Here is a 24,278-nt window from a genome sequence, read left to right on the forward strand (position 1 = left end):
GTAAATGACTAATTTGTCTGAGTGGAATTTCAGACCTAAAAGGCCTATTTTTAACATCAACTTACAAGTCAAAGACAGTCCTTCAGTGGGAGTGTGTTTGTTTCACTACGATGTCATATTGTGACAGACTAAGATAAGATGAATCTTCTAGTGGAGTACAAGAGAAGACAGATTCAATATTATAACAGTTACTTTATTACTACTATCCATGAATCAGTTGACCATGCAGTTATAGCTTTACCTTTTGATGTCACAATCATTACTTGAAATTCATGAGTGAAATTATCTCAAATATATACAGTATGGTGTGTCACATCTGTAAACATGTTTTAACCAAAGGACTTGACTTACAGTACCTTTTAAATAATTATTAGTCTTTAAAAACTAATATTTTGTGCTGTTCATTCATTTGTATTGTAAGATCTGGAGGTACCTCATTCAAGTTCAACGTGACCTTTTGCAACAACATTCACCATCATAAACATCTCGCATGGACATCAAAGCCTGTCTGTTATCAACTCCTGCCTGCAGAGTAGGAGGATGTTGGCTTTTGCTCACATATGTGCACAGGTCACAGGTAGTGTTGTCATATTTTGTGAGAGAAACAAGCACCCTGGTCTAGGAAAACAAGCCCAAAAGAAGTATAGAAGTAACTATTTGGCCAAATGAGCACTTTAAACCTATGCGTCTGCTATTTGAAAAGTGAGCTTGTAGATCTGCTATTTAAAAAAATAATATGTGCAATATTTGGAATCTTTTTTGAAACATTCTAAGAACTCAAATGCTCCCTAGCACAAAACATTTTCATGAAAATATTTGAGAACCACTGGTTTAAATAATAGTTGAAAAATGTGGAAGCAAGCCTAAATAAGCAACTACACTTTAGAAACAAGCCCAAAAAAACGCAACCCACAACTACCAAGCAACATACCAGAAAATACCAAAGTCACTTATAATAAGCGGACTTGGCAACACAGGTCACAGGGCACAACAATGATCCTCTGTCTTTATGCTGATCTTATCTAACACACCGGTTATCAACTTCTGGTCCCGGGACCACCACGGGGTCCAAAAGGAGCCTTACAGGTCTGTAACACTGTACACACAGGTCCATTTGGTTCCATTTAACTTAGTTATTTATTTATTTCGGTCCATTTAACAGAACATTGATATGCATGCACACAGTTAAAGGGATCGTTTTTTTCCCCTATCGATTAGTCACACCATGGAGACTTGAATTCATGGATATTTTTTAGTTTTTGTCGCATTTTTGTCGCATTCCCAAGTCAATAATTTGATGACCAGCAGCGGTTCCGGAATGGGACAAAAACAAAAAAATATCCATGAATTCAAGTCTCCATGGTGTGACTATAATCGATATGAAAAAAAGTCATTTTGGGGTTGAGCTGTCCCTTTAAGTCAACTAATGTTGCCCTTAAAAGGTGTAGGCTGAAGCCGAGGCTTATTTTACCTTTTGAAAAGTAACAAAAGTTTCAAAACAAAATAACATTGAAGTTTCAAAACAAAACAAAATAACATTGATTGATTGAATACTTTATTAGACAGAAATGTAAACAGCACGAGGTACAGTCGGACATTTGGGCTAAAAGGACATTCCTATAATTAATAATAATATTATTGGTTTCACGAAACTGAAAACATTGGATAAATTAACACATCAAAGCAAGAGACTGTACAAGAACAGAGAGAAAAAGGACATTAGTTCCCCTAAATACAATTTGATGCTATGCTTCATTGACCGCAGAATATGGTTCTAGCTCTTCAACTTGAATTAACTCTGAAGATTTTGGGGGTCCTTGAAATTAAGAAAGGTTGATTGAGAATCACTGAATTAAGCTGTATTAGAAGAACCCCAATCTACACTGTAGAACAAGTTATCTGTATCAATTCAACTCTGAGAGTGTACAAATGCAACCAAATGGACCCATATATAAGAGTTACAGACCCATAAGGGTCCATTTGTGACCCGCCGGTGGGCCCAGGACCAGACGTTGAGACGCAGTGATCTAACAGTCAGGGGCGTGTCCTCCTGTCCTCACCTGTTTCCAGGCATGGGCATAACCACGGTGACGGCTACCAGAATCCTCAAAGGTCAACTGGCGGGAATGAGCGGCGAGGAGTGCAACCTGACCATGGACACCTTCCCGTACCTGGCGTTGTCCAAGGTCCGCCCACTCTCTGACCTCACCACGCCCACATGACTCCTGCTTGTTAATGACAAACTGTTGATGAGTCAAACCAGCCGGTTGAAACTCATCGGGTTGCAATGAGAATGTGTTATTATTAGTCTGGGGACGCATCTCTGTCATTTTAGATGTCTTTGGCTATTCAAAAATAGCAGATATACAAGCTCATAGCGCGGCACCGAGTGCCGCGCTATGAGCTTGTAGATCTGCTATTTTGGAAAAAAAAGTGAAATGTGTGCAAATCTTAGAATATATACAAGATTTGCACTTAATGTTCAAGATTTCTCAAAAATTGCAGATCTACAAGCTCGTAGTGTGGCACTCGGTGTCGCGCTATGAGCTTGTAGATCTGCTATCTTTTGATAGCCAAAGTATAAAAAAATCGTTATAGCTCAAATCTAAAATGACACAAATGCATTCCCGGATTAAATGGGTTAGACACCTTGACGTGGTGAGGTAAGAATCTACTGACTCGCTTTCCTGGTTGAATAAGAAATGGTGTCGTTATTAAAATTGTTATCATTAGTCAAACTGTCGATAGCATTATTTATGTATTTATATTTAGACATTTAGCTAAATTTAGACGTCTTCTCTATTGTGACTTTGATTGAGTGTGCAGAAAGGGACTGGGTGTACATTTATATGTTGTGTCATCGGTGAGCCTCTACCTGATGATCAAAGCCCTAATACCGATTCCCACAATCGAGGGAGAATTCCCCTTTAGGCTAGTGGATAAGATGTTGACTTTCCACACGGGAGACCGAGGTTCAAATTCCGGGCGTTACATATGGTTGAGTCATTTGTGTTTTTTCCTTTACAGACGTACAACGTAGACCAACAGATGCCTGACAGTGCCGGCACAGCCACGGCATACTTATGCGGCGTGAAGGCCAACTATGGCACTCTGGGAGTGACTGCCGCCACACCGCGCGATAACTGCAGTGCCACCTTCGGAAACGAGGTCAAATCCATCCTCCATCGTGCCAAGATGGCAGGTAATTAACCTACTGTAGCATTCACAATACTTAAAAAGGCATCATTCTGGTCTACTTATTCCAGGTTGTTTGTGCAGGTAATGTACAATATTCAATGTTTTTTCCTTAGCAATCTATAGAATGCTGTAATTTTCAAGTCTATTTGATCTACTTCTTAATACGTTTTATTTTCCTTGAATGTATTTTCGTTGTACATTAAAATGCACAAGGAAAATAAAAACAGCAGAGTATACTGCTGTTTAGAAATGAGCAGGGTAGAGAATTTTCCCAAACAGTCATGGATTCTTTGTGTGTTACAATATTTTCCCTATTGAAGACAAGCTTTGCCGACCAAACTTGTGGGTGGGCTCATAAGCTTTTATCATAAATATAATTGATTAGAGGAAATTAAAAGCATGTGGGCTGTGCTTTGACGGTCCAACTCCTACGCAACGCAAGTAGTTCTTCTAAGTCATATTGAGGCTGTTTGTTGGGGGGACTTATCTCTTGGAACATTTGGAGAACAAAACATATTGGCACGATTATAGGACAGCGAGCAGTGCCTCAGTGCATACATATGTGAACATAACATTACCAAAAGATATTTACAATACATCCAAATGGATTCTGTAAATATAAAAAATATATATAAAACATGGCTTGGCTGTTTTTTTGTCAAGTCAAGTCAAACACTATTTGTTGTAGGATGGGTATATCGTCTCTGTCAGGTAGAAACCTCATATGTCCAAAGCTTCAAGTTTCAGGATTGAAATTGAAAAAATAGTGAAAGTGGCAGATCTGCAAGCTCGAAACATGGTGCAAAGTGACGCGTTTTGAGCTTGTTTGATACTTTCGTGTGACGCTGTTGTATGATCAAGTAAGAAAACAAAACACAAAAAGTTAAAATATGGAGATAAGAGGTTTCTGGTCCAGATTTGGTCCAGATTTCCATGCACATGAAAGACATTTTAGCAAATAAAGCAGAAACAGTCTAGTGTGCAGCAAGGCATAAAACAGACTGCTGCTGCTAGCCATTTGTTAGTGACTGCTGGTGTATTGACATATATTATATAACATTAACTTGATTCTTCAATTCTAATTAGTTTTGTGTTGTGTATTTGTTGTTCATGTGCATATATACACAGTACATACAGTTTATATATACTATGTATGTAATATAGTTGCAGAAACCTTGCTTGTATCTCCATGTTTGAACTCTTTAATCTGTGTTTCCCGTAAATGAATGCCTACTTCATCGTACAAGAGTGTTGTGCAAAAGTAGTGAAACCAATTGACGCTTTGCATCGCTACGCGTTGTGAACTTGTAGATCTGTTTTTTTACAGTATAACATCTTTTTAAGTTGATAAGTCATGGATAAAAGTGTTAACAAGAGCTTGTGACTAAATAATAACGACATTGGATCCAATGGAACAAAGGTCCTCTTTTCCATTTTCTGTAAAGTAAGGGTTTTGGAGGTACAGACTGGACATATAAACTTTATACACATATTATGTGTATGTGTGTTCAAGTATGCCATAGTATGTATGTATGCAAATGTATTTATTGTATGTTATTTTGGCTGGTCCATTGTCTGTATGTAAACAGGTTCCTCCTCTCTGCATGTTTCAGGGAAATCCGTTGGCATCGTGTCGACTGCTCGTGTGCAGCATGCGTCGCCCGCCGCCGCCTACGCCCACAGCGCTGACCGTGGTTGGTACTCTGACGCTGAACTCACCCCCGAGGCTGTCCAACATGGCTGCCGAGACATCGCATACCAACTGGTCCACAACACAGAGATTAATGTAAGGCCTTATCAATAATAATTGGCTTTTGAGGATGAATCAAACTGGGAACCTATTCTTTAAAAAAAGGAAACAAATATTTTTTCCCTTTTTTTCTCTATGGGGGCACCACCACCTTTTTTGTGTAGAAACAGGAACTCGGTTTGGCTCCTCCCCTTCCTTAGTCCACTTCTTCCCGGCTGCTTCTATGTTTATTCCTACTAACAACAACATTACATGTTTAGGGCAGTGGTGCTGACAGACACTGCTAAAAGAGATTAAGGATGAATAAGAAAGAGAGAAACAAACAAACAGAAGTTACAATGAAACGGCTAAGAAACTGTGTAGAGAAAGTGTAAAACTTGTTTTTATGAAAGCACAACAGTAACCCTACAGTATATATCATTAGTTATATCAACAGTGCTGTACAATATATTGTATGCTGTATACTGGATTTCATACACATACTCCCTATACATGTGTGAAGTGTCTGTAGAACAGTTAAGAGCCATGTCTCTGGGTTCAGGTCATCCTTGGTGGAGGTCGTAAGTACATGTTCAACAACACCGTCCGAGACCCAGAAGACGGATCCAATGGAAGCCGCATCGATGGACTCGATCTCGTCACACAGTGGCTGGAAAACAAAAAGGTATTTAATTTTATAAATATATTTTTTAACTAAATCTAGATATCTTTCAGAGTACAACAAGCCTCTAGTCTTCTACTTAAGGCCGCTCAGCATCTTCTCTGTGTTAACCAGCAGGCTTATTGACAAAAATGCACAATGACACTGCTTGCCGTGGAAGGGGAGAGCATTCACTTTTTTTTCCTGCACATACTTATCAGCTGGTCCAAGGATTCATTCAAACCAATGACTTTCCATCATAAACCCCTTATTTTTAAGCACTATCCCCGGCTCTCTAATTAAGCTACCACTGCTCCACTTTGTAAGCACAAAAATGCTAATACCGTGAATCACACAAGCATCAACAACATACCATCCTTGAGCAATGTTCTGAACCCCAGTCCCAGTGGAGCTGCCCATTGACCAGTGTTACCAGACATTGTGTGTACTGGTCTACCGCTCACAGGTGGGAGGTAAACAAAAATTGCTTTTTGCCAGCCTGTCTAGTTAAAAACAAAGACAAAAAGTATTATGAAGACATAGCGTGCTGTAGACTATTGTGAATGATGATGATGGACACAAATGCCTTTTTTGGCTCATTATTAATAACAAATAACACACATATTGCTCTTATCACCCCATTGCAGTTTTGTTGCTATAGGAGGAGTTGAATCCTTAACCATCACTATTGCATTGTCTGGCTTACAGAACGCCAAATATGTGTGGAATAAGACTGAGTTTGATGCTGTCAATCCTGAGAACACTGACTTCCTCATGGGTAAGAAACGTGTAGTGATATTCATCAGAATCTGTTTTTAAGTCAAATAAATATGCAGCAAATCTTGGTGGTATCAGCATAAAGAAATCAACAAAGGCAGAATCCCCCCCTCCCTCCCCCCAAATGCCGAAAATAGCTTATCTACAAGCTTGTAGATCGGCTATTTTGGCTGTGCAACATGCTTCCATAGAAGACATGCTGGCTTCTATGAAATCCAAATGACTGAAATCAGTCGTGGCGACTGAGTACTTTAATCCATATTTGCACAGAGACAGTGATAGACAAATGAAAGACGTAACATAACTGTACAATGCCCGAAAAAGGGACACCTATTGAAAGTGGTTAACTTCTAACCATGCCATATACTCTACCCATTAGTCTACAAAGGAAATGGAACTCCAACCCTGGCAATGTTCGTGCCATGCTGTACCAATTAAGTTGCACCACAAGAAGAATGTCCATTAATCCTCTATCCTCTCTCCACTGCAGCTGTTTGGCTGTATGTATCCCCATGGAACAGAACAATTAAGAGTTCCTCATGTAAATGGCTTCCTATCTCTCTCTCTCTCTCTGTGTCTCCAGGTCTCTTTGATCCATCAGACTGCGATTATGAGCTGGACCGTGATCTTAGCATGGACCCCTCCCTCACTGAGATGACGGAGAAAGCTATCCAGATCCTCAGCAAGAATCCTAACGGATTCTTCCTGTTTGTGGAAGATGAGTGTCCGTTTTCCTGGGTCACCGCATCAGACAATTTGGACTAGACTTCATTCCAAAAATCTCCTTTAACCATTTAGGAGATTTTATTTGACAATTTGATATTCATTTAAAAACACAAATGATAGCATGTTCCAAAAGCATGGCAATTTTAAGGGTAACTGGAAAGCTCGCCCCAAAACACACTCTCCCCCATTTCTTTCGCGGACCGCTCTCCACCAGCGGTTCTTCTATTTGTTTTACTGAGGTTAAGGTTAGGAATAAGTTTAGGGTTAGGCACAGTTTAACTGAGGTGAAGTTTAGGAATAAGATAGGTTTAGGCATAGTTGTACTGAGGTTATCTTTAGGAATACCTGGAGGCGACCGTTTCGAGGTCGTCGGATTTGACCCGGGGCGAGCGTGTTTTGGGGCGAGCATTCTTGTATTCCTTTAAAGAAGGGGGGCTCAGGATACATACAGTAAAGCCATACATTTTGTCAGTTTAGGTGACAAATTAAATGTTTTTTTATTGTTTAGGGGGAAAGACTGTTATTGATTTTAAATGGTTGCCGTTTGAATTTCAAGGGGGAGAATTGACCACGGTCACCATGGCGGGAGAGCTAAGAGGGCGCTGACCGAGGCGATTGAGTTCGACCAGGCAATTGAACACGCAGGCAAGCTGACCAATGAGATGGACACCCTGTCTGTGGTCACTGCTGACCACTCCCACGTGTTTGCCTTCGGAGGATATGCTAGCAGAGGAAACTCAGTTTTAGGTAAACAATAAGATACACATTCTGTGGTTCCCAACCTTTTTGGATCAGGACCCACATGAAAATCTTGAAAGCGTTCACGGCCCACCCATCTGACCACTTAATACGGCAGGCGATAGGCTGTTAAGTGGTCAGATGGGTGGGCTGAAGAAGAACACCACAAGTTAAAATAAGGAGATAAGAGGGTTCTGCCCAACAGCAACGATAGTATACTTTAAGTTCTATTGGTATCACTATGACAATACATGTTTCAAGGTTTTAAAGAGAAAATACCATCTAATTATTTTTCTTTTTTTTGTTACTTCATGTTTAGCAAATCGAACCCTGGTCCTATGTTTTGCTGGGGGGTGGGAGGATCTATGACTTTTGATACCCTGACCCCACTGGTCATTCATTTTTATGGCCATTAGGGTTATGGTTTATCCCTCATCCTGGTCAGACTGAATTAAATACATGTGTTTACTTTTGGGAAATGTAGACTGTCTAAAATGTTTGATAATATCACAATTTAACAAAATCATTATATTTACCACATTAAATCTGGCATTCCTATTTTGGGAAAATAGTAAAAGCTCACAACGCATCACCTCCAAACAACACATTGTGCGCTTGTAGATCAGCTATTTTTGTTATTTGCTATATAATGAACTATATAGGGCTTAAGTGGTTTAAGTTTACTGACTACATCATCTAAATGTCTCTACAATGACTCCCTCTCATTGTTTGACTTTTCCCCCCAGTAAAAGTATAAACACTGTCCATTCACTTCTTTCAAAATATTCAAGATTGCATTTTAACCAACTTGTCTTAACTACACAGAAAACTTAGGACCGGACTCACACATAAGGGCAAAAATAATAGGTCTACTGCCAGGGATAATAAGTACTATAATCACATTTATAAAACAAGATATTTGGGAGTTGGTGGTGTGTTTGAACATGCCTGTGTGGGAAATGTACGATTAAGCAACACGACACTAACCGGCTGAAAGATGTGACAAACTTTGGAGACACAGTCAAACAAGGAATGTATTTACAAACTACATTAAGCCACAAAACGTGTATGGTGGCATGCGGTGCTGTAATGCTAAACAAAAAGACAGTAAGTCCTGTTAGTAACAAAGCAAGTTTCAAATGGGTGAGGAGAGTGAGATCATGTCATACTGTACGTACGTGCAGTGAATGTGGCTGACTGTAAATAGTGGTTTAATAATAATATGCTGTCAGTTATAAAACTGAGGGTTTTTTTTGTCAATGGAAGTGAGTCTGATGCTCAAACTTTGAATCAACCACTGATCTTAAGGTCTTCTGTTTTCAAGGTGTGTCTCGTTCTAAGGCCGAAGATGGCAAGCAGTTTACCAACGCCCTCTATGGAAACGGACCAGGGTACGAGGTGCCCCGGCCAGATGTGAATGAAAGCATTTCATGTAAGTCTCCTTCAGTTTCATATGGTAGAGCATTATAGTGGATGAAAATAAAATTGAATAGTAAAATACCACCATCTTCTGGGGAAACTGGACAGCTGCAGACACTTGGAATATGGACGAAATGATGACATAAAGTATGACATGATTTGTATTCCAGAACGACAATAGCTATTAAACAATACATTATGTCGTTGTTGACAGGAGAAAACCATATATCTCCATATTTCAACTTTTTATGTTTTTTGTCATTTAATGCCTTACTTTATCATACGAGAGTGTCAAGCAAATGTAGTGAAGATAGAAGATCTACAAGCTCACAATGCATTGCACGACGCATTGTGAGCTTGTATTTCACTATTTCTGAGAGTTTTCTTTCCATTTCCTGAAAAGTTATGGTTTTGGACATATGAAGTTTCCACCCGACAGCAGCAGTGTTTTAATTCATGGAATCTTTGTAGGTCCCTGCTATTTGGGGCTTTTGCAACCGTCCAAGTTTATAGATCTGCTATATTCATATAGGCTACAGTAGCTTAGACAGTAGTAGAAAATAGAGCTTAAATGGCTAAGCTACAAGGCTATGACTCAATGGATGCACCACCATTTAGACCAGTGGTTTTCAACCCTTTTCATATCAAGGTCCATTATTTATTCGGCATTTGAGCCACGGACGACCATTAGATGAGATTTAGCCTCTCACTCTCAGACCCAAAACTTAGAATATTTAGTTATCGTTGGATAAGATTTTGTCCACAATTCCATGCTGTATTGATGTTGGTACCAAAAGGAGAGATGACAGGCAAACGCTGATCAAAATAACAATTCTTTAATTAAGTAATGCAGATGCAGAGCGTAAAATGAAACGAAATGGACCTGTAAGGGTCCATTTGGTTTCATTTTACACTCTCACAAGAATTAAAGGTTTATAAGGGTCCATTTGGTTACCAACTCTCCATCATTTAGCTGGGGACCACCTGGAACCCCCTCAAGGACCACCGGTGGTCCCCGGACCACTGGTTGAGAACCACTGATTTAGACTAAACGTATTTTTCTCTTCTAACCTCCCCTCCTTTTCCTCCACCAGCCGATAAGGACTACCATCAGCCGTCAGCTGTCCCGCTGAAATCAGAGACCCATGGTTCGGAAGATGTTGCCATCTTCGCCAAGGGCCCCATGGCCCACCTCTTCCACGGCGTCCAGGAGCAGAACTACATTGCCCACGCCATGGCCTACGCAGCCTGTCTGGAGCCCTATGAGAACTGCTCGCTGGACCCTCCCGCTCCCACTACCGCTCCCGACCACGCTGCTTCCATCCACTCCAGTCACCTGCTGCTCCTGGTGGGCCTTCTGTCTGCTCTCCTGACCCTGTCCTCCCTCTGAGGGCAGAGATGCTGCTACAGAGACTCTGGCACTGTGATTTATTGTGAACTTCTGAAATGAGTTAAAGGTGCTATAAGTGATATATATATATATATAGTTGCTGTCGGGCAGAAACCTGTTATCTCCATATTCTAACTTGTTGTGTTTTTTTGTAAATGAATGCCCTGCTTGATCATACTACAGCGTCACACAAAAGCATCAGAAGTAGCAGATCCACAGGCTTGAAACTCGAGACACATTTTGAGCTTGTAGATCTGCTACTTTTGCTATTTTTGAATTTGAATGCTGAAAAGTCAGTTTTGGACATATTGAGGTTTCCACCCGACAGAGACGATATTTTTGTTGTTGTTGGTTAAAACCTAGTTAAAGCAGTTAAACAGTAATCATTTCTATATAGAGTGTCTCTTCAGAACAGGGGTCTGACTGTCTCTCCTCCAGCTCTATATATATATATATATATATATATATATATATATATATATATATATATATATATATAACTTACAGCGCCTTTAGTTTAAGGGCTACACGTATCTCGCCAAAAAGTGCTACAGTGAGGACGACATGAAAAATAAACAACGAGAAAAACTAAGCAAAAACCTTCCAATGCGTAGGCTACTGTGTGTCCGGAGCTGGGAAAATGATGCCAGCCTGACACAAAAACGTGCCTGCTATCCCTGCCGGACGATGCGCTTTATTTAGGCTGGCTGAAGTTTTTCCATAGCCTCTGAGGGTGAGCTCAAACGTTAAATGGACTGCATGTATGCACTGGGAAATCGTATAAATATCACATTTTATATTATCATTCTGACAATAGAACGTAAAAAAAACAGGTGAAGGGGTGCCTTCATATATTTTAAAGGTATAACTTCAGCCACACATGTAAAAGCCTGTCTTACACATGGCTGAAGTTTAACCTTGAGTGTTGTAAAGATTTAACTATGTCAGAGTATTCTCTTGTTTCTACACCGTCATTCTTCAGTTTTCACAAATTAGTTGAGCCACAAAACGATTGCAAAATGAGTATGTATCATGTATGTCTGCAATGACTCAATTCACTATTTTCATAAAATCTCAACACAAGGCCATGGAATGTCATATATTAGATCCATAACTCAAGTATTTTACAAGGTGTAATTTGGCCGCCAAAGTAATTAGAAATTATGCGCATGTTGCCCTTGTCAGATCAGAACCATATATATATGTATAATGCCAATGTGTCAAGCAAGGATTCCCTTGAGTCTTCAGCTTCTAGCTCCTCTCTTAGCTAATGTCATGTTTTGTGTTCATGCTTTTATCTACCACTGTATTGTTGCACATTTTTACACTGCCAGAGAACCATGTCTATGTCCAATATGTAGGTACCCGTTAAGGATTCCCTGTACACTGAAGCATTGTTATTGTAACATGGATCTCAACACATGTCATCACTTCCTGCTGCACTGCAAGTCTACTGCTTATTTATATGAAAATTTTCAATGACAATGTTTTAAATTATTTTAAATAAAGAATATTTCCAACTGACCCTGTGTCATATAACACCATATCTCGATGTCAAGGGTGCTAGCACAGCTGGAGAGAGTGAGGGGAAAAAAAGCAAGCTGACTCCAGAAATCAGATATTTGTATCTCTCGTTTTTGATTGATTGAATACTTTATTAACAGTTTGTAAAAAAAAAAGGCACGGTGGCACAGATTTATACAAACAAATGCTAAAAGGATAACCCAATAAGCCCAGGGCTTATTTCCATTGAGGTCCTGTGTATTCTCATACATTTAATTAAATATATATAGTAAATATAGTATAGTAAATATAGTAAGAGGCAGGATACCTGTTCTCAGCTGAGCACATAATAACTGCTGGTTTCTGGTTAACCACTAGCCCAGGGGTAACCAACCAGTCGATTACGATCTACAGGTAGATCATCAAAGCCTTCTAAGTCGATCGCGGGGTGGGCCCGGTGGCAGACGGGCAGCCATCGACATTTGACAGAATTTGTGTAGTGTAGACTAGAGCAGTGCGTCCAAGGCAGTGTTGCCAAGTCTGCTCATTATAAGCTACTTCGGGCTTGTTTTTCTGTAAAGTCGCTTGAATATATTGGGGGTCCTTGACATGAGAATGTTGGTGAACCACTGCTCTAAAACAACATTCGACAATAAAGTTTGACTGAACTGCCCTAGTCGCTTATTTTGGACTTCTTTTCATAGACCTGGTTGCTTGTTTCTCTCACAAAACCTGGCAACGCTGGTCGAAGGGTAGCCATGCGTCGTTGTTTTCCTGTACATTCCGCGCACACATAATTCAACTCGCGGGTCGCGCTCAAGAAATAACGAGCGCAGTCTCGTGACATGCAAGCCTTTTCAGTGGTGGAGAACACTGGATTTAAATCTTCAAACAGTGTTCTACAACGTTACAAAGTGCCATCGCAGCAGAGCTCAAGCAGTGGTGGAAGAAGTACTCAGATATTTTACAAAAAGTAAAAGTAAAAGTAAAAGTAGCAATACCACAATGTAGAAATACTTTTTAGGCCTGTGTTCAAAATGTTACTTGACTTGAGTAAAAGTACAATCCTATTCTATACTATTCTAAGCCGGGGGAGATAGTAGGCTTTTGGTGTATGAGCATAGCAGCTGTACTATTTATAATATAGACATTAAAGTGCAAGAAGAGTATCAGCCTGATGTATAACAAACATGTAGTGTACAGTATACAGTATACAGAGAGAGAACCGTTGACTGTGAAAAGCCCACCTTGATATGTTGTTAAATAGCGACACCCACTGGGCAGCTAGGGACATTATACATCTCAAGTCTGTTGTTTTACCCTTCTGTTCCAATAGGAGGCAGTGTAGACCATACAGTCCACAACATGTTTATATGGTTATTTACATTATATATTTGAAATAAGTATAATTCTGAACACAAAACCGTTCAGAATCTTCTTATTTTTTTTTAACAGAAATCTGTACACAGTAGGTTATTATGATGATATTATTTATCAGCAGAGACAAGCATACATCTACTATGAAAAGGTGCTATATAAATAAAGTTTATTATTATTATACAACTTGTTATAGTTGTCAACAAGGACTGAAAACAACTTTGTTGAAAAGGGGGCATAAAACGGTGGTTGTCAAGGTCCAGGGACTCTCAGATCAGGGTTCCTAAAATTGAAGGGGATCCAAATGGACCTTTTCGAGGTCTGTAACTCTGACCTATTACCGGTACCAAATGGACCTGTGAAGACAAGTTTCCATTTGACAGGGTCAAATTTGACAACCGTTATGGGATTTAGAAAAAAAGGTTTGAGAACCACCGTCAAAAAAGACTGGGTCTCGCTGTATTACTCAGGCTGCACTGCAGTGTCTATTCACAGGCGCGAACCCACTACTGAGCGGCACGGGGGCTTTGACCTGCTCCGTTTCCGGCCTGGGCCGGTTCGCCCCTCCTTAGACAACCTGGTGGTCCCGGGCTCCCCCAGGAGCTCCATATCGATACCGAACTTAGTGCGGACACCCGATCGACATAGTCCACTGCAGCTCAGAACCCCTGAGCTCAAACGATCCGCCAGCCTCAGCCTCCCAGTAACTTGGATTACAGGCGCACGCCACTGCGCCCGGCAAGAAATACAGGGACTAGTTGGGCTTTTATCTATGAGAGACATTACGTCATACTGCGCTCGTCACCGCCATCTAGTGGTGTTAAATCAAAACAAAAACATGATGATGTTTATGGCAGGGCTGGAATTAACTGGAATACTCAAGAAAAACATATACTGATTGACATTAATACTTCACCATTAATAATAATATTTTTTTCACGTCTATCTGGCAAAAACAGCTAATTGTAACTGTAATTCAAAATGGCAAAATGGCATGGCACAGGGGGTTCATTCATTTTTGTCCTAATCAAAGGGAAAATAGCATGCAGCACCCCCCCCTCCTCAAAATGGGCCTATAAATCATTATTAAAAACTCATGTCATAAGGCTCATTTGCCAGTTTAAATGGAAACAGATATTATTTTATTCATGCCTGGTTTAATTCCAACTGAAGGATATGAATGGTTCATGCAACATTCTTTGGATTGAAACAGTTGAACCGACACGTGTATGCGTTTGTATTTGTGACCTAAAAACATCGTCCCTAAAATAGGTTTACATTATTTTTAGACACAATAAAAAACATTATTTTATTTTATTTTGAAAAGGAGAAATGACGACACAGCGTCGCCATGGTAACACATGTCTGCATCTGCAGAGATGAGCTAACGTTAGCTAACTTCTTGTTAGCCAGGCAAGCCGACAGACTTCTCATACATTTGTCTGGATTCTAATGTTTCTTAGCAAGCTATGGAGGGCGGAGACACCGGGGGAAACACATACCTTATAAGACCTAATTACCACAACAAGTAAGCTGTTCAAAGTACTCGAGATTAGAGTTAGAGTTGTGTTAGCCTGCTTGCTAATGATCAAGTAACTCTAATTCATGTTCCATTCACACGTATCGCACAGTTTAGATATACAGGCTTTAATATATCCCTGAACACATTAATTTAGCCCTTATTGATTGATTGATGTACTTTATTTAGTAAGACATGAGAACAACAGTACACGGAAGTACACATTCACAATACAAGGTCTACTTAACTGGAAGACTAATATAAAGCACTAAGCTTGTTTAAAATGAGATCCCCATGCACACAAATCATGATGACATATAAGAGATAGACAGATATACACACTACTATACAGAACGTCATGTCAAGGGTAATTTGACCGATAGGCTATGTCACAACGTTGGGATTTTAAAGTGTGTGTGTGTGTGTGTGTGTGTCCATACTTGTGAGGGCCAGCTGTCCCCCACAAGTATAGTAGAATATGAGAATTCTAAGTTGTGAGGACCATTTTCCTGGTCCAAAAAATTGCTTATTGATCTGCTATTTTTCAGCTTCAGCCTTAAAGTTAAAAATGGCAAAATATATAAAACAATTAAATGTCCAAAAAGGTTGATGTCCTCAAAAGTATAGTAATACAAAATTGTGTGTGTGTGTGTGCGTGCGTGCGTGCGTGCGTGCATGTGGTGTGTGTGTGTGTGTGTGTTGACGTCTGTTAACGTCACCATTGTTACTCAATCACCCTATAGGTTTAAACCAGCCATTGTGAAGGAGTGTATTCGTGAAATCCTGCGTGAGCAACTCACTGGGCTTCAGTATGACCCAGAAGAGGTTCCAGGGCTGTCCAGGACCCTGGCAGACAGCATTAAGAACAAACTGAAGAGTGAGACATCACACATGTCCTGCCTGTCTGTCTGTCTGTCTGTCTGTCTCACACACACACACACACACACACACACACACACACACACACCTTGTCAACGGTCACACTTTCATGTCATCTCTTCTCATCACAGGTGTGGGTCTTGACAGATACAAGCTTGTGGTACAAGTGGCCATCGGAGAGCAACGAGGTCAGGGAGTCAAGTAAGTGAAGTGCTGCTACAAACAAGTGTCATTCAACTGTCAGAGCCATATATTTGAATTATGTTTTAGTGTATATTCCTCTGAGTCACTACTAGAGGGTATACTGTATGATAAGGGCAGGTTATTTAAGTCCATGATGTTTCTGATGAGAGAAAGGCAAACCTTTTTGACTGGGCTTGTTTAACTTTGTTGGGCTGCATTTATTTTTATATATATAGTTTTAATATTGTCGTGTTGAGATCGTATTGGGAGTGAGCGACAAGTTACAATACGGATGTATGATGGTGAGAAAATAAGTGCACTATTACTGTACAGTATATAAAGTATTGGAAAAGACTGGACATATGCTTTTGTTAAAAACCCATTTTCCCATTTGTGTGAGTCACTCTTGGGCAGACTGAAACAATAGATGCTCGTTGCATTGAAGAATAGAATGTCCACGCCAGGTTTGGTTAGATTTCAACTTAAAGACGCTTTTCAACTCGAGGCGTTGTGAACTTGTAGATTGACTATTTTCACAATATTCATCTGTGGAACCGAGAGTCAAAGTAAATGTAATGCCTCAACTCCTACAATTCCAAGTGCTTGACAGGGGGTGGGGGGGTCCTCAGTTCAAATATGTTTTTTTTGGGGGGGGTTACGGCCTAAAAGGTTTGGGAACCCTTACCTCTAAGGGACCCAAACCATGCCAGGGAAATGTCCCCCACAGCATAACAGAGCCACCCTCACTGTATGGGTCAAGCATTCAGGCCTATGCTGTTCTCTTGGTGTACGCCGCACATAGTTAAATTCTATCATACAGTACACCTGGAATCATCTATATTCCTTTTTTTTAATAAATATTCCTTTTAGTTTTTCCATGTATTCAGTTTTTTCATTTGTTACCTGTCTAATATGTCTGGTTGCTAATTTTATGTATTTTGATGTTCAAAAGACACAATGTTGGAATCAAAATATACTTAGTTTTTTTTCACCAGGATGGCTTCAAGGTGTTTCTGGGATGCCGATACAGACAGCTATGCAGAAGACATTTTCATGAACGTAAGGATTCAAGATTTTTATTTGTTTCATCTATCTTTGTTTGTCAGTGTTAAACAAGAGTAAAATCCTTTGGTTTCGGATCCTCAACATTGTACTGTAGCAACAACTGTATGTTTGTCTGTGCAATCTTGATACAGTCAGGTGTCTGTGTGGTGTGTTTAAAATAAATAATATAGTAGATGTGCGAGGGGTGCTATGCAGTACTAGGCAGACAGGCAACAAGTCTATAGTGGACTTTATAAAAGTGGCAATGCAAATTGTTCATAAACTGGTTGTGTGTTGTCTCTGAGAAGTATCTGTTTCGGAGCCTACTGGTACTGTATGGGTCTTGAAGATGCAGAACTGTTTGCCATGCGGTAGCATCTCTGAAACAGTCCATGGCTAGAGTCTGTAATAATACCAGGGGCACCTTTTCAAGTTGTTGTCTGTTCAACTGGATAATGTATTTGAATGACTCGTTAATTGATTTTTGCTTTGCCTCCTCAGGACAGTTTGTTCTGCATGGCGGCTGCTTTCGGATGCTATTATTACTGAGGAACAAAGGACAGTGAGGTGGTAGAGTTTGTCAGTCTGATGAAGATTACAGGATGCTTAATGATGCTGCTCAGAGGCCAGCGTCATCCAACATTAATAGTGGTCCCTTTGGTTTCCCTTTGATCCTAAACATGTTGTAATGATGCTGAGGTGCATTCCAATGATGACCCTTAGTTTTTTTTTTGTATAATACATGAAAATAAATTAGTTTTACAACATGACTGTGACAATGAGTTAAAAGCTATTGTACACATATGTGACTGTAATGAAGATTTCTATTTTGATTAAACAATTTGTATTTACAGTATGTACATTTGTCCTGTCATGCTTGAATGTATCCAATAATAATTCTAATTCTGCACATACAAATTGGGCATAATGGTCTTTTTCAGAAGGGGTGCCTTGCCTGAAACAGTCGTGCAAATTAAAATTATTGGGAGTGCTGTCCTCGAATGTTGTTGATTGTGTATTTTTGTTGGATTGAGCACCCAGTTGTATTCTTTATTTAATGGAGTTCAGCATGTTGTAATAATAATGAGAATGAGAATAGCGCTTTTCAAGGTACTCAAAGTCACTTAAAACATGTAAAATATTCAATTAGAATGGTAAAAATGGGAATTACAATAGAGATGGCATATCTGAAGAGGTGTGTTTGGAGGATGATTTTAACCCATTTGAATACATATATATGTCACAGTACGTTTGGAGAACCAGTACGATTGAAGACAGAGCGCTCGTTTTTAGGCACGGGGCTTCGGGGCGATGCGGGGCTTTTCGAGACAGGGTTTATTAGCGAGGCTCGCGAGGAGGAGGAGCTCCTCCTCCTTCTCCTTCTCCTCCTCCGTGTGTGTGTGTGTGTGTGTGTGTGTGTGTGTGTGTGTGTGTGTGTGTGTGTGTGTGTGTGTGTGTGTGTGTGTGTGTGTCAGGGAGAAACTAAAACAAAAGCCAGCAGAACACAATAAAAGTATCTTAACAGTCCACCTGATTCGAATGCTATCTGCATTGAATGGGGAAATAGGCGAGTTTATTAGACCTTTGAATGGGCGAAATAGGCGACCTACTTACCTACCCACGATTTATCAGACCATTCATTGGGTGTTATCAAGACATACTAACCTACCAACTGACATGACTTAATAGTTCAGTTTAGGTTTCGCTTTTGGTTTTGGACCCTGACGGAGGCGCGCAGTCACAGGCGAACTGTCACCCCGTGAAGGACCACAGAGGGAGCTAAGGCGACCGAGTTGCCGTCCTGAACGGTGTGACGTTCGCCTGTGCCTACTCAGCGCCGTTTGAGTTATGTACCGATAGGCACAGAATCGTAAATATTGTTGTGCGGACTGCTCCGCCTCCAAGTAGGTCAGTAGCTCCTGAATGAATGGTCTGATAAATCGCGGGTAGGTAGTAGCCTATTTCGCCCATTGAAAGGTCTAATAAACTCGCCTATTTCCCCATTCAATGCATTGATAGCACTCGAAGCCGGTCACACACGCGCGCACGTGTGTGTGTGGTCGCGGCAATATATGCTTGTGCACAAGCCTGGCTTGTGGCTCCCTCTAGTGTTGCTTCTACAGAATTGCTGGGTGGGTGGTAAAAACGAGCGAGCCTTCTTCAATCGTACTGGTTCTCCAATCATACTGTAACATATATACTGGGGACACGTAACAAATGTAAGTATTGGCAGTAAATATGTTACTTATTTCGCGACCTAACTTAATCTATGCATGCACGTTTTCGTGGTGTGGTCATTACTTATCCATTGTACGTGTGCTAATGAGATCGTGTTGCCAATTTAGACCTGAGGCCGATTATAAAAACGCCTTCTAAATCCTGACCGAAGTTTTCTGAAAATACTTAAAATTTGTATTCCAAAAATTAAAAAAAGAAATAATGTTGCTATTATACTGTATATAGCAACAACAACTACACACAGAGGTGTTCCCGGCTTGAAAGTTATAACAACATATAGGTGTTCCAGGTCTAAGGAGAGGGTGGGGGCACCTTTTGATGTGAGGTGGGAGTGAGTTCTGTATATAGTTCCATCTGAACTAGTTAAGTTGACATGTCCCAGTGTCCCATGGACATGAGGTTAGGGACCTCTAGGCAGTGGTGGAAAAAGTACTCAAATTTTTTACTTTAGTAAAAGTATCAATACTGCAATGTAGAAGTACTCTGTCACAAGTAAAAGTCCGGAATTCAAAATGTACTTGAGTAAAAGTACAAAATTATTGGTATCAAAATTTTCTTAATTAGGAAGCAAGCCCAAATGAGCATCTTTAGAAACTAGTACAGTGGTACGATTATGCAATGATGCTAAAAGGAAAACACAAAAAGGCTTGTTTCCATCCATTGTGGTCCTGTAACTCGATGAATGAATGATGATGAATTGAATACACAGGACCTTAATGGAAACAAGCCCTGAGGACCTATCTGAGTAGTCCTTTTAGCATTCTTTTGTATACATCTGTGCCACCGTGCCTTTTTTTTGCAGACTTAATAAAGTATTTAATCAATACAAAAAATAACTACCAATATTTACACGCGAATTTATAGAAGAACAAGCCCAAAGTCGCTTAGAATAATCAGACATGGCAACACTGCCACAATCCCACACACCTCTGCAGCCTAGGCTAGGAGACACACAGCTGATTGATACAAACTCATTTTAATTTCTTATGTAGGCTAATGTTACACAACATGGAAGAATTGTAGAGTTGTTAGAGTTGTCCAGGAGTTAGTGTGACAGCAGTATAAGTTAATTAACTTCACAACGTCGTTTTTTTTGCAAATATACGAGTGAATTATTATATTAGCCTATTCATGTGAGGTAGTTAAAGCTGCCACTCAGCATGGATATGTCCATGAAATAGAGGTGCTGAACTGTATGTCTTTTCACTGCTATTATTTTACTTTGAGATATAATGCTAAAGCAAAAAGTAGTCAGGATAGTACATGTGTTATTGAATGAGCTAAGTGTTTGATTGTGACGCAACATGCAGGGCTAAATAACATGGAGGAAATGCAGAGAAAATTGCCACCGATCAGACTAAAATGCTTTTTATTGAACAATACGGAACATACGGGTACTTCTGAGGGCCCGTACAGAATTTTAACATCCATGGCCATGGGGTAAGCACTTTATATTTGAAATCTGAACGTTTATAGATGTACGACGGGCCAAAAAGGAAAAACGTGCAAACACCAGGTTGAAGTTCATCCATGACTGTCAGATAATATCTGTCGATGTTTCAGGGCTAATATGTAGGCTACTTGTAAATGTAAATATTATATGTTAACAATGTTTTGTTGGGTTTTTGTCAGTGTCCTTGTCAGGGATGCATTGGTCTTGGCCCAAGACCAATGCAAGAACTCCTGTATGAAACCTCATAGTTATTAAACCCTCACCTGTAAGTTCCTATGTATAAAGAGCATCAGCTCTCAACAAACAAAGTGATCAAGTAGAGCAGGGGTTCGCAAACGTTTTCATGCAAGGACCCCCAAATTGATTGATTTTTAAATGTATTTCTTTCTTTTTTTTAGATTATTATTTTATTATTTTTAAATAGCCACTAGCTTTTGTAAGTTGTGAATATAAATGTCCAAATAAAATACAAAATAGACAATCTACAAGCACACAACGTGTTGCATTTAGAATATCTGAAGTATAAAATAGGGTTAAAGTGGTTAAATTGTCACCCATTTTGCTGGGGACCCTCTGGAACCCCGTCAAGGACCCATGGCGGTCCCCTGACCCCACTTTGAGAACCACTGAAGTAGAGGATGTTTCTACTATATGTTACAGGGAAATTGGCATTCGTTGGGAAATTGGAAAGGTATGCTCGTTTTTAGTCACGGGGCTTTGATGCAAGGCGGAGGAGTGCTGAAAATGAGATGGATAATATGAGAGAAATATTCTATGACAGGTTGGATAATGAAGCGGTTAGCCAAACTGAGCAGAGTAATGCTGTATTTTTAACTCGCGAGACGTGATAATAGTTATTGTCCATGACGGAGGCGCGCCGATTCAGCAGACCTTGAGGCCGAGGAGGCACGCCCGAGCGCCTCCAGACGCAAGTGCCCGCGCCGACCGGCCGATGGTCTGCTAGTGGACTCAGCGCCGTCCGAGTTGTAAACCGATAGGGGGAGAGTAGATCTTTTCATGGGTTACTATCCACGACACGCTAATTAGTGTGCATGCGTGTGTGTGGGGGGGGGGGGGGCTCTAGTGTGGCTTGCATTGCCCTCTAGTGTTGGTTCTACAGAATTGCCTAGTAACAGGTGTGTTGATTACATAGACAGATTAACGTCACCAGTCGCAATCAAAGTGAATCGATAACAAAGGGGGAAGCAGGGGGGTGAAAACGAGCGCTCCTTATTCAATTTCACTGTTTTTCCAATTTCCCTGTAACATACACTGCTACAACCTGTCATAAAAAAGACTGCTTTTTTCCATATACACGAAAATAGCCGAAGCGTTATGAGCTTGTAGATCGTCTATTTTCGCTGAATGTTTGCTCTAGAATAGGGACGCTAAGGGGCTGAAGAGAAATGATTGAATATAAGATGGTATACAAATATTTCACACTACTTGGCGTTAAATTATACCATCATTCGTAACTTGATATTAGAGCCTACAGTCCTACAACCTGAATTAACACAGTAAATTTAATGTCAATTTACTTGGGTATACCATTATCAGATTTCTAGTGTAGACCTTTAACAATAATGCGTGCATGTTTTGTTTAGGATGGCATGGAGGGCTACTGCAGGGAGAGTGAGAAGATATACCAGCCAGGAGAATAAGGCTGGTGACCGTCACTGCCATCGACACTGGGAGCTCCCAGCCAGCAAACGTGTGCTATGGGACCCAACACATGGGCATTAATCACTAGGGCGTCCCACACATGCATACATGGACGTACTAAAGAGTACAGATGTATAGTATGGAGATGACTGGAGACGCCACTGTAGGGCTCGTCCGAGGAGGACCTAAAGGGGGTCTACCATGAGTTTGGTCCATGAGATCCAAAGTTTGACCTTGGCCTTCACTTACACAGCCAAGAAGAAGACTTCTCAGGGTAGGAACCTGTTTGTTTTGTTTTTCTTTGCTGCTGATGTTGCTGATTGTGTTTGTATGTGTATGTTGTGTTTGTGATTCAAGCTGTTGCTGTATTGTTGTCATAGTGTGTTGTGTAGGCTACTAATGTGATTCATGCTCCATTGTCATAAGTATTAGGACTCAATGACTGGGTGGCAATGAAACATGTTCAGTGTTTCTGATTCTGGAATTGAAGGCTGATGTGAATCTACAGTGTGTCCGTTGTTTGTGTTGTCTGTTGTTGAAGGTAGTGAGTTGTGACAGGGTGGATGTATTGTTTCATATGATGGGCTTGCAAGTGGCAACACATCGGTCTATGTAGGCATTTTTATCATGGACATTATTCCTCTGTCTTTTTTTTTCTCCCCATGGCTTCTAAAGTGTGACCCCACCCTATGTTGTGTACTAATGTGAAGTGGTTTAAGCTGCTCTATGGGTGTCATATTATGACTCAATGACTGGGTGGCAATGAAACATGTTCAGTGGCTGTTTCTGGCTCTGGAATTAAAGGCTGATGGGAATCTACAGTGTGTCTGTTGTGTTGTGGTTATTGTTGGGTAAAGAGCTGTGACAGCATATGGTATACATATACAGTACTAGGCTGTTGTGTTGTTGAAGGTAGTGAGTTGTGACAGGGTACAGTATACTAGAAAAACGTAAGAGTGCCAGAACAAAAATTACTATATAGACAACATTCAGCCACTAGATGTCGCTCTACACCTGCCCTCTCCAGTACTCAGTGATATCTGAGCTCTGGTCTTCTCTGTACTGTGCAGACAAGAGAGTTTAACAAGTCAAAACCACTTCTCTTCATACATGTTTCAAAATGCATGCAATTAAGATTAATATACAGAATCTGCATGAATAGTTTTGCACAACTTTGATTGCGTCCTACTGTATATGTGTCTTACAAAAAAACAATTAAAATTAAATGTTTTAAAATGTAAATGCATCTTCTCATGTCTTCAAGCTACAAAATCACAAAAGATTATAATTACTGTAGATATTCCAGTTATATATTAATTATAATAATGGCAATTCACTATCAAAACAAGGTGGCAAAGTGCTTAACATAAAACTGAAGAAATAAAATGAACAGGGCTCCCAGTCCCTGGTTGTTATTATTATATTCTTTTTTTTATTCAGTAAAAGTAGCAATACCACAGTATGGAAATACTATGTGACAAGTAAAAGGCCTGTATTAACTCTTTGACTGCCAGAGTATTTTCATAAAGTACTCCCCCAGTGCCAGCAATTTTCGTGTTTTTTTATTTTTATATTTTGAATTTTTCTCATGAAAATAATTTAAGGGGACATAATGTAAAGACCCAGCACAAATCCGCCACTAGAGTGCAGCACATGACTGCTTGATCAAGTCGTTGGGTCTCTCTCAGCCTTCTTGGTAGATTAGACAAGGAAAAACATGAAAACGGAAGTGACGTCGTCCCAGATTGTTTTGATCGCCAAAATGCCGTCGTGATACACGAC

At 40.2% G+C, this 24,278-nt stretch overlaps 2 protein-coding genes across 3 annotated transcripts in view; both read left to right on the top strand.

The window, feature by feature from the left end:
- The window catches only part of LOC308086970 (uncharacterized protein), a gene marked incomplete at its 3' end in the record, with an annotated part of 42,192 nt that extends 31,554 nt beyond the window's left edge, over positions 1–10,638 (top strand). The window contains exons 16-24 of the mRNA XM_080430611.1: positions 2,071–2,186; positions 3,028–3,202; positions 4,812–4,984; positions 5,490–5,612; positions 6,297–6,366; positions 6,949–7,087; positions 7,648–7,838; positions 9,154–9,261; positions 10,343–10,638. Of these exons, the coding sequence (XP_080286737.1) occupies positions 2,071–2,186; positions 3,028–3,202; positions 4,812–4,984; positions 5,490–5,612; positions 6,297–6,366; positions 6,949–7,087; positions 7,648–7,838; positions 9,154–9,261; positions 10,343–10,638 (1,391 nt within the window). The remainder of the gene's footprint in view (positions 1–2,070; positions 2,187–3,027; positions 3,203–4,811; positions 4,985–5,489; positions 5,613–6,296; positions 6,367–6,948; positions 7,088–7,647; positions 7,839–9,153; positions 9,262–10,342) is intronic.
- A 4,260-nt stretch (positions 10,639–14,898) lies between these two features.
- Positions 14,899–17,999, top strand: dynlt2b (dynein light chain Tctex-type 2B). Of its 2 annotated transcripts, none has more exons than XM_080430002.1 (5): positions 14,899–15,046; positions 15,781–15,914; positions 16,048–16,117; positions 17,095–17,158; positions 17,645–17,999. In XM_080430002.1, exons 1-5 carry the CDS (start codon positions 14,988–14,990, stop codon positions 17,690–17,692), a joined length of 375 nt encoding a protein of 124 aa, XP_080286128.1. In that variant the 5' UTR covers positions 14,899–14,987; the 3' UTR covers positions 17,693–17,999. The 2 variants fall into 2 exon arrangements, with proteins under 2 accessions (XP_080286128.1, XP_080286127.1); XM_080430001.1 differs by having other exon boundaries at positions 17,650–17,999.
- Positions 18,000–24,278: the final 6,279 nt, after the last annotated feature.

This window comes from Gymnoscopelus braueri, assembly GCF_963280865.1.
Source record: "Gymnoscopelus braueri genome assembly, chromosome: 6".
NCBI lineage: Eukaryota > Metazoa > Chordata > Actinopteri > Myctophiformes > Myctophidae > Gymnoscopelus > Gymnoscopelus braueri.